The sequence below is a fragment of the Podarcis pityusensis genome, assembly GCF_964106645.2.
Source record: "Podarcis pityusensis genome assembly, chromosome: 10".
In the NCBI taxonomy this organism is placed as follows: Eukaryota; Metazoa; Chordata; class Lepidosauria; order Squamata; family Lacertidae; genus Podarcis; species Podarcis pityusensis.
In genome coordinates, this window is record NC_138035.1 from 30,229 (window position 1) to 41,416 (window position 11,188).

Genomic DNA, 11,188 nt, shown 5'->3' on the forward strand with positions numbered 1-11,188 from the left:
TCCAGGGCACTGACCAAAGCGAAAAAGCGGGCATGGTACTGCCTTACGCTGGCCCTCCCTTGCTTCAGTCCATGTATCTGCTGCCGAGCAAGATCCACGTCAATGCTTGATAAAAAGCACCCATCCATCGCTTTAATAAAGGCATCCGCATTTTGGAGCGCCGGATCCTTATCTCTCCACAAATTGCGCAGCCATGCTTTAGCATCTCCATGCAAATGGGACATGATGAATCCCACCTTCTCTTGCTCATCTCTAAAGTCTTTGTTCAGCAGTTGCAGTGCACACATTACATCTGCTCTAAAGTTGGGGTACTGTTGCAAATTCCCATCGAAGTGAGAGACCAGACCGCCTGTTCGTCTCCCCAACCCAATCCCCTCCGGTTTGGGTGTCAGTTGCCCTTGCTTCGTAAGCACTTCCAACCTGACCTGGAGATCCCTGTAGGCGGCAGCTGCGTCCTCCTCTCTCTTCCTGGATGCAAGAGCCTCGGCATTCAGTCGTGTCACTGCTTCTCTGAGTTCCACTATCTGCTGTTCGGCCGTCATGTTGTCTGCCGTTCGTGAGCTCGCTAGTAGGCACCCACTTTCTCTCCTCTCCGCGAGGACGTAGATGCCCACAATCTAGAGATGGAGCTTACTGTCAGAGCTGCTTCCAGATCCTAGCTCACAGAGGATCACGCTAGCCAGCGATCATTAAATAAAAGTCTTTATTGAGTTACAGTTTCCATTCTCAAGCTGCTGCGTGCAACTCTACGTCTCATGGTTAGATCGGCGAAGCTCCATCTGAGTCTCCGCCCCTTGTACACCAACTTAATATCCTAGCCTTGCTCCACCTTTTCCGCCTGACTGTTCTTCTCTGGGTCCCTCTGCCCCCCGGGGTCTCTTCCTTCCGGGATTCCTCTGACGCTGACGCTGACCCCCCTGACTCTTCTCCCTCCTTTCGGCGGGCTTTAGGACCTGGCTCCCTTTCCGGGCTGCCTACTGCACCACTTTCCTGTGCATTTGAACTTGGCACGCGCGCCCAACCTTCCACCTTCCGTCTGACCGTTTCTTCGCTCCCCGATGGAGGTGTGGCCACTCCTGACTCGTGCCCTCCCCCCTGTTGTGAGCTGCCAGCGCTTGATCCCTGGCGCCCTTCCTCTTCCCTGCTCTCTGGCGGTGACGCTGGTCCCGATTTCCAACTGCTCCCCTCTGAGTCCCCTCTGGCTCTATCTTCCTGGGGTGTCCCCCTAGGCTCCCCCCTTGCCCTGGCCACTGGTGCTCCTTTCTGTGAATCTTCTGATTCACTGGAAAGACTCGGAGATCTCGGGTCGTCGTCATCACTCATCTTTTCTTCTGCCTCCTCTCCCTCGCTCTCTGTTTCCTCCCTTGCCCTTGCCTCTGCTCCTGAACCCCTGACAGCGTCCTTTCCTCACCGTTGCGAGCAGGTCATCTATCTTGGGCATGGGAAAGGCTGTGGGCTTGGTTTTCGAGTTCAAAATTCTATAGTCCACCACAAGCCTTTTTTGGGGCGTGTCCTTCTTCTTCACAAAGAATACAGGACTGCCCCCCACTGCCTTCGACTCCTGGATGAAACCGCGCTTCAAGTTGAGGTCTATGAACTCCCTGAGTTCCTGCAGCTCGTCCTCAGACATGGAATACAGTTTCCCGGTTGGCAGCGTCGCCCCTGGCAGGAGGTCAATCTTGCAGTCATAGGACCTGTGGGGAGGCAGCTTGTCCGCTTCCTTCTCGCAGAAAACCTCCAAAAACGCTGCGTACTTGAGTGGCACTGCTTGCAGCGTGCCTAATTGTAGCTGCGGGTCATCCTCTTCCCCTTCCGGGCTAGGCAGAATGCAATGTTCCGCACAGTATGAGGAGCCGAAGGTCAGTTGTCGCTGGTACCACGCCAATGCTGGGCTGTGCCTGTGCAGCCAACTCATGCCTAATACTATAGGCGTGTCCGACAGTTGGGTGACATTGAAGCTGATGACTTCTCGGTGATTCCCAATTTGCATCACCATCGGAGGCGTTTGCTGCACCACCTGCCCCCCCAGCAATTCCCTGCCATCCACCGTGACAACCTTCAGAGGCAGCGTGGCTGGCAGGAGTGCTATGTTGTGCTCTTGAATGAAATCCAGTCCTATGAAGTCTGCGTTACTACCAGAGTCAATGGTAATCGGCACTTCCATAGTGAGTCCATTGGGTAGTTGGAGCGATGCTGTGAGCTGCACCACTGGTTTGGGCGGGAGGGGGTCTGTGGGCTGCAAAATCTCTGGGGACGGCTTCATTGACTTGTCTGGCTGGGCCCCAGTGCCTCTTCCTCCAACCAGACTCTGTCGTTTCCCTGCTGTGGTTCTCTCTGCTGAGTTGCGTCTGTTACTGTTGCTGAGGCTGCAGTGTGCTTGTGGAGCCTCTGGGGACACTCTTTCGCCATGTGCTGAGCACTGTCGCAGATGTAGCACTTCCTGTTCCCTCTAGGAGGCTTCGCTTTGACTGCTCCCGGTGTTAGGGCTCTGGTTGCTGACTGAGCCCTGGCGCTTCCAATCTCCATCGGTTCCTCTCCCCCTCCCTGCGGAGGTGTGGATTGCGCACGCGCTGCATCCTTGGGAAAGAGGGGAGGTGCTCTCACTGGCGTACGTCCCCAACGTCCTTCTTCTCTGTTCCATGGACGTTCTTCCAGACGCACCCCAATTTGCAGCGCCCGCCGGACAACCTCCTGAGTGCTCTTTGGTCTCTCCCCCCTTGCAATCTCATCTTTCACATTTGCATTCAACCCTTCCCAAAAAAGGTCTCTGGCTGGGGCAGAATCCTTCTCCCATCCCAGCGCATGGACTAACGCAAAAAAGCGGGAATGGTACTGCCTTACACTGGCTCTGCCTTGTTTGAGCCCATGTATGTCTTTTCTGGCGATATCAATGTCTATATTTGATAAAAAACACGAATCCATCGCTTTAATGAATGCATCCGCATTTTGGAGCGCCGGATCCTTATCTCTCCACAGATTGCGCAGCCACGCTTTAGCTTCCCCATGCAAATGGGACAAGGTAAACCCCACCTTCTCTTGCTCATCTCTAAAGTCTTTATCCAGCAGTTCCAGCGCAAACAGCACGTCTGCTCGGAAGTTAGGGTACTGCTGCAAATTCCCATCGAAATGAGATACCAGGCTGCCTCCTCTTTTCCCCAGCCCAATCCCCTCTGATTTGGGTCCCGGTTGCCCCTGCTTAGCAAGCACTTCCAACCTGGCTTGGAGATCCCTGCAGGCGGCAGCCGCTTCCTCTTCCCTTTTCCTGGATGCGAGTACCTCCGCGTTGAGTTGTGTCACTGCATCTTGCAGGGCTGCTAGTTGCTGTTCTGTAGTCATCTTGCCTGACTTTTGTGAGCTCGCGAAGCACCAATCTTCTTCCCTCGCTGCGTCCACTCACGTTACGAGGTTTTTGGTGCAAAACTTTTTGGAGATGGAGCTTACTGTCAGAGCTGGCTCCAGGTCCCAGCTCACAGAGGACCAACGCTAGCCGGCAGTAATGTACAAAAGTCTTTATTGAAGTACAGTTTCCATTTTCAAGCCGCAGCGCCCCAGCTCTACGTCTAGGGGTTAGATCGGCGAAGCTCCATCTGAGTCTCCGCCCCGTGTACACCAGTTTAAGATTCTAGCCTTACTCCACCTCTTACGTCTCTCCTTTCTCCTCTGGGTCCTGCTACCCCCCGGGGTCCCTTCCTTCCTGGATTCTTCTGACGCTGACGTTGACCCCCCTGACTCCTCCCCCTCTTTTCGGCGGGCTTTGGGACCTGGCTCCCTATCCGGGCTGCCAACTGCGCCGCCCTCCTGTACATTTGAACTTGGCGCGCGCGCCCAGCCTTCAACCTTCCTCTCGACCGTTTCCTCGCTCCCCGATGGAGGCGTGGCCAATCCTGACTCATGTCCTCCCACTGGCAGTGCGCCGCCTGATCCCGATGCCTGGGACTCCTCCCCCCTACTGCACTCTGGTGTGGACGCTGGTCCTGATTTCCAACTGCTGCTCTCTGAGTCCCCTCTGGCCCCTTCTTCCTGGGGTGTCCCCCTCGGCACCCCCCTTGCTCTGACCATGGGAGCCCCTTTCTGTGAATCTTCCGATTCGCTGGAAAGACTCAGAGACCTCGGACCGCTGTCATCGCTAACATTTCCTTCGGACTCCTCCCCCTCGCTCTCTATTTCCTCCCTTTCCTGTGCCTCTGCTCCTGAACCCCTGACAGCGGCCTTCACTGCCATCTCATAGGTTTTCATAAAAACCCTATAAGATGTTGTCAGGGGTTCAGGGACAGAGGCACAGGGTAGGCAGGAGATGGAGAGCGATGGGGATGAATCCCAGGACAGCGAGGAAGAGGATGACAATGACTCTAGAGATTCCATAAGTCTTTCCAGCGAATCAGAGGATTCCCAGAAGGGGGCGCCGGTGGTCAAGGCCAGGGGAGCCCCAGGGGGCACGTGTCAGGAGCAGGGGGCCAGCGGGGGATCCCAAAGTGGCAGCTGGACGTCAGGACCAGCCTCCCCGCCAGAGTGCAGCGAAGGGGGTGGAGGTTCCAGTGTATCAGGGGAGGCGGCTCCGGCAGTAGAGAAAGGAGGGAGGTCGGAGCAAGCCACCCTCCCGGAAGGGGAGGGGAGTAGTGAAGGGAGTAGCGTAGCTGTCAAAAGGAAAGTTAGAGGTTGGGCGCACGCGCCAAGTTCAAATGTAGAGGCGCGCAGAAGTACAGGGAGCCCGGAGGAGGGGCCAGGTCCCAAAGCCCGCAGGAGGGGGCAAGAGCAGTCTGATTCCGCGTCGGAGGAATCCAGGAGGGGCGAAACCCCAGCGGGCAGAAAGACCCTGCGGAAAAGGAAAGAGAGAAAGAGGTGGAGCAGCGCAAGCCTCTTAAACTGGTGCAGGGGAGGGACGGATTCAGAAGGGACTTCAGCGGTCTAAGCCTAGCAGACGTAGGGCTGCGCGCCTCGGATGTGAAGCAAACAATGAACTGCAATAAACACTTTTGTATATAAGAAAAGAAAGGCGTTGGTCTTTTGTGAGCTGAGACTTGAGGCAGCCCTGACAGATGTTCTTGAGGCTCCGTCACGGGCACCCCGCCATACTCGCTCTAGCCGTCTGAGGTCCCGCTTCATTTTCCGAAGCTCCTCGGTAAACCAGGGAGCCCGGTTTCTGCGGGGTCGCAGAGGGCGCTTAGGTGCAATCTCATCTATGGCTGCCAGGAGCTGGATATTCCAGCCCTCAACAAGCTCAGTCAATGAGTCGTCAGGGGGAGCAAGGTCCCGCAAGGCTTGACGGAATCTATCAGGGTCCATCAGCCTCTGCGGGCGAGCCCAGATCGGCTCGCCACCTAAGCAGGGTGGGGGTGGAAAGTCAATCCTGGCTTTCAGAGCGTAGTGATCAGACCATGGCACCTTCATCGAAGGAGACATGATCACATCTATACCTACGCCAAAGATCAAATCCAGCGTGTGGCCTGCTTGATGTGTGGGGCCTGAAACAAACTGGGAGAGCCCTAGTGTCGCCATGGAAGACACCAGGTCCAGAGCCTGTGAGGGGGGAGTGGCATCAGCATGGATGTTGAAGTCCCCCAATACCAATAGGTTAGGGTGTAGCACCCTGCTTGTGGTTAACGCTTAGCCGGAATGAAATATTCAACGCAGCAATAGAGAAATTAAAATAATAATTTATTTGTCAGACAAATAAATGAGAGACACAGTGGTATATGGTTACCAAAGCTCTGCCCACTCCAGCCCTGATGGCCAGCACTTATATTTCCTCAGCCAAGCCCCCTTGCTCCTCCTTTGGCTGCCTCTGTCCAATCAACCTGGTTGAAATTCCTATTGGCTGTTTGCTAGAACCAATCATAAAAGATACACCCATTTCCTATTACCTTTTATGGGAGACAAAGAGCTATATTTCCTTCTATCTATAAATGGCAAACAAGTAGCCATATATCTTACGTTCGCCTCGACCAGGCACCTTAATTACCAGATAACCTTTGGCCCCTGCTGCCCTATTCACTGCAAAACAGATGGCTAAAGCAGATGGTGCATGGTTTTTAATTTTTATCTTAAAGAGATCTTGGGTTCACCTTCTCACACACCATCTATGAAATAAGAATCTAACATAAGAATCTAACATTTCTTACTTTCTAAATCCTTTGCATAATTACATTTAAGCTAATATATTTCATACATAACATAGATAGATTTTTAGAAGGAAAGGCCTTTTCAAAGAGAAGGACTCAGTAAAACATCTTCGAAAGCAGCCTTTTTAGTTTAGAACTCTTTTTCCTAGCCAGCTGCTTCTATTAGCTTTTGCCCTTTTTAACCTTATGAAGATGTGGCTCTCTGATGGGAGGCACATGGTATATTATCTGTTAAACAATAAATTTCACTATTTACCAACTCTTAATTGTGTCTTTGCAGCTTGATTGTATTCTGTAATTTATATGGTCAGTGTGACCTTTTGCTCCTAGCCTGTAATTTCCTTTTACAACCCTGAAGCGCTGCTTATAGATCAGTGGGGCCCTTAACCAGGAAGATAAACAGCTGCCAGAGTATTCAGCTGGTTTCTGCCTGGCATGAGAGATACAAAACATTTACAAATATATATATTTTTAAGCTCATTTTAAAAATGCAGGTCTTCATCAGATGCCTCAAGGGAACTCCAAGGCCCAGCCGACCACCGCCTTCAGCAGGCCTGACAGGGTGGCTGCTGGTGAGCTAGGTGGCCGGTACACCAGCCAGACAGCCAAGCTCACCTCAGAGCCCCACACTAGGTCAACACATTCAATGCTGGGGATCGATGGTGATGGTAGAGCCCTGAAAGAACAATCTTCCCGGATTAATAATGCCACCCCTCCCCCCCGGCCCACAGTCCGTGACTGGTGGAGGACGGAGAAACCCGGGGGCGCCATCTCTCGTAAGGTAACTGTTGCCCCTTCGCGCACCCAGGTCTCTGTCACACAAGCCAGGTCGACCCCCTGCGAGGTAAAGAAATCTCACAGAGTGGCGGTTTTGTTGCCTATAGACCTGGCATTGCACAATACCAGTGACGGAGGTGAGTAATCCTTGCTCACCCTACCCTCGTCCCTCGGGATGGGGCGCAGATTGGAAGGGGTACGAGCATATCCGTATCTCGATCCCCTTCGCCTATAACATCTGCCCCCACCACCATACCTCCCTCGCCCCTCCACGGTAGCAATCCCAAGCCTCATACAAGCCTCCATTTACAAAATAGAAAAACAAACCAAACCAAAAAACAATTATACCTAAACAAAACCAAGCCCCACCCCAAACCACAATAAAACGGAACAAAATAAAAATACATAGATAAAAACCACTGTTCACGGTTTTATAGGCCGAGGGAAGAAGAAGAAGAGTTTGGATTTGATATCCCTCCTTTCACTCCCTTTAAGGAGTCTCAAAGCGGCTAACATTCTCCTTTCCCTTCCTCCCCCACAACCAACACTCTGTGAGGTGAGTGGGGCTGAGAGACTTCAAAGAAGTATGACTGGCCCAAGGTCACCCAGCAGCTGCAGGTGGAGGAGCGGAGACTCAAACCCGGTTCCCCAGATTACGAGACTACCGCTCTTAACCACTACACCACACTGGCTCTCCACACTGGGAGCCAGCGTTTGTCCTCAGACAGCTTCCGGGTCATGTGGCCAGCATGACTAAGCCGCTTCTGGTGAACCAGAGCAGTGCACGGAAACATCGTTTAACTTCCCACCGGAGCAGTACCTATTTATCTACTTGAACTTGGACGTGATTTCGAACTGGTAGGAGGGCAGGAGCTGGGACCGAACAATGGGAGCTCATCCCATCACGGGGATTTGAACCGCTAACCTTCTGATTGGCAAGCCCTAGGCTCTGTAGTTTAGACCACAGCACCACCCGCATCCCATTGTGAGGGGAATACATTCCATCAAATGAAAGATTGGAAGAAAGAATAGTGAGGCAGAAGAAAAATAAATTTATGATGCTAATATGTTGGTGGTGCTTACCATATAATTTCCCTCCTTCCTACACTGTTCACAATATAGTCTTATTTAGATTATGAAATAATAAAGTCCAAAATGTTCATGTGAAGTATGTTCCCCCTGGGTTCAATTACATACCATTACTTGTGGGATTCACCTCTGGGCTTACCTTACTTACTCCAGAAGGACCTATAATACAAATGCAGCTTACGAAAAAGGGAAAGAAAATGAGAGCAAAATACTTACCTTCTTTATCTCAAGGACTAAGCAGGACTCTTCCGTTTACATGGAAGTGAACTAGATTTCAATTCATTTCACTGACCTTAAAAACAAACATCACTCTCTTAACACCAACTTTCCCGCTACAACTTCTTTGTGTTCTGGGTCTGTGATGTATTGTGGAGAGCATATTGTTATAAACCTCTCAGATCAACATTAGGAGAAGTTCCAGCAGGTAAGCATTTTAGCGAAAAGGGGATGACCATGCTTTGACTTCTCAGTAGTATTCATACTGTTTCCAACGCTTGGCCTGATGAAGAATCAGAGGCATAGCTATTCAGGGCTTTGGGAGTAACTGAGCTTATTATCTGCATGTAAATGCTACATCTGTAGTTCAGATTCAGTAGCTCTATAGCAGGGACAGGGAACACTTGGCCCTCCAGATGCCGCTAAACTACAATTCCCATCAGCCCCAGCAAGTCAAGCTGGTTTGTGCGAATACCTACAATTGAGATGGCAATCCTATCTCAATTCTTCTTTCTTTATTTTCTTGATTACCTGACTAAAGAGAACTGAAAGGTTGGGAGAAATTTGTGTTAAATTTTTATTTTGGGAAATGAGCCACTTATACGTAAGACTATAAGTTTACAACTTCTGACTGCCAGTGGAGGCAAAGCATTTCCACAGTGGGTGGTTTGTTTGGGTTTTTTGTCCTTTAAACACATGCTCAGATATTTGTCGATGAGTTTATGACTTCCACAAGAATTCTTTTTTTTTTTTGGACAGGGTATCTACTGAAGAAGGAATGGCTATCTGGGTGTTCCAGATAACCTTTTTGATTTCTTAGATGTGCATTAATGTGGGTTTTGAATTTCAGTAATTTTTTATTTAGTAGTAGTCGTAGCAGTCATTGTTATCATCTTGCCTTCTACGAAAGTTTCTTAGGGCAATATACCATAAAAACAGCACAAGAAAAATTGAAAAACAACACACAGCAGATATCTTCAAAACTCAAAGCAAAGCAAAATAGGCACCCAGGGTCCATACATTTGTCTTGGCGAGGTCTTCTGTCTTGGATAGAGCAGTTTTTTAGGGATGACCAAAACTGCATACCTCCCGCTGTGACATATTTCTAATTACTTCATTCTTTTCACCCTGCAGGAAAATGTTATGGCTGCTGAAAATGAGACTGTGGTGACTGAGTTCATCTTGATTGGATTATCCGAATACCCCAGAGCTCAGGCTGTATTCTTTTGGTTCCTCTTGCTTGCCTACCTCATTAGTGTGCTTGGCAATGGACTTATTATCCTGCTGAGTATAAAGGATCCTGACCTTCATACTCCCATGTATTTCTTTCTTTGTGTCCTCTCATCACTTGACCTTATCGTTACTAACAATGCACTTCCAAATATCTTGGTCAACTGCTTCATTTACATGCCCACAATTTCGTTCTCCGGATGCCTGACGCAGATGTACATTGGTTTGTTAGTTGTCGCAACAGAATGCATCATCCTGGCCATCATGGCATATGACCGCTTGGTAGCTATATGCCAACCCTTATACTACATGCAGATCATGAGCTGGAGAGTTTGCATAGCCCTGGTGGCTGTCTCTGTAACACTTTGCTTCCTCTACACCGTAGCCACAGCCCTGTTGCGGCCTACTGACTTCTGTGGCCGACACATCATCAACCACTTTGCATGTGAGTTACAGTCATTCCTCAAATTGGCTTGCTCAGATACAAATATCAGTGAGTTATTTATGCAAATTTCCAGCCTTTTTCTCCTAATACCACCCTTTGGTTTCATAGTTGTGACATATGGGCGCATAGGCCTGGCTGTACTGCGCATCCGTTCAGCACAGGGTCGCAAGAAAGCCTTTTCCACCTGCAGCTCTCACCTTGTTGTCGTCAGTGTCTTCTATGGCACAATCATGATCATGTACTTGAGGCCACAAGGGAAATCGGTTTCTGAAAAGGACAAGCTCATATCTCTAATGTATGGAGCTTTGACACCTATGCTCAACCCTTTGATCTACAGCCTGAGAAACAAGGACGTGAAGGGTGCCTTTTGGAAGCTGGCTGGAAGGAAAATATCAGAATAAGTATCAAAACATGATGATAAGGCCATAGCTTTCAATTACTTTTATTAGCATAGGTCTGATCTGAAGATACTCGAGGGAAAATGATGTCCTTCACCCATATTTTTTTGTTAATGACATTTAACCAGCCCTGTTCCATTATAGCTCTCAGTTCTGTTAACCAGTTTCCCTCCCAGAGATTCATGTCCCCTAGAAGTGTCCCCTCCCCCATCTACACCCAGAATTGAAGGAAACTGCAGCAAGCGGTGACAGCTCTGGACTTGACTTAATTTGAAACCTTTTCCAAATCATAGAAATGTTTGGAGTGACAGAGTTTCATTAAAAAACTGTATGTTCTTTCCTATTTTTATGCCACAGGGATTTTTTTATTTCAGCAGGTGAACCATTTTGTTTTATTTTTATTGACAGCAAATTTTGCAAACCATTTTTTTATATTCTGAGCATGGCTGTGTTGTAATAGCATTATATGTTAGGAAATATCAAACCACCTGATATTTGTTGACAGAATGTTTTTGATGTAATTCTGAGTTTCCTGCATGCCCATAAAAAACTTAGTTATTACTATTTTTCATTCATTTGTCACTCATTGTCAGGGGAGTGCCATTGGGACAGGGGAGGGAGGCCGGGGGATACAGAGAGCCTCCTTGTCCAACGGTGGGGAAAGCCACACCTCCAGAGAGCCCAAGCGCCTCACCTAGCCTGGCAAGCCAGTAAGCAGGCACGCCCTTTCCGTCGCCCAGTTTGAGCAGAGGGGTGAGGTGTAAGGAGGGGAGGCAGAGATTTGGGGTGTCTAAGTATTTATGCTGGGGGAGAAACCAGAAGGGGCCACTCCCGGAATCTGCAGTAGACTAAGACGGACATGAACTTTGGGGTTCTGCACTGTAAATAGCTGCACAAATAAAAACCTGCAAAAG

General features: G+C 49.6%; 1 protein-coding gene across 1 annotated transcript; it reads left to right on the forward strand.

Annotated features, from left to right (window-relative positions):
* Nucleotides 1-9,244: 9,244 nt before the first annotated feature.
* On the forward strand, nt 9,245-10,517 carry LOC308486958 (olfactory receptor 13H1-like). Its single transcript, XM_081024187.1, has one exon. It carries the CDS (start codon nt 9,345-9,347, stop codon nt 10,275-10,277), a length of 933 nt encoding a protein of 310 aa, XP_080880313.1. The 5' UTR covers nt 9,245-9,344; the 3' UTR covers nt 10,278-10,517.
* Nucleotides 10,518-11,188: the final 671 nt, after the last annotated feature.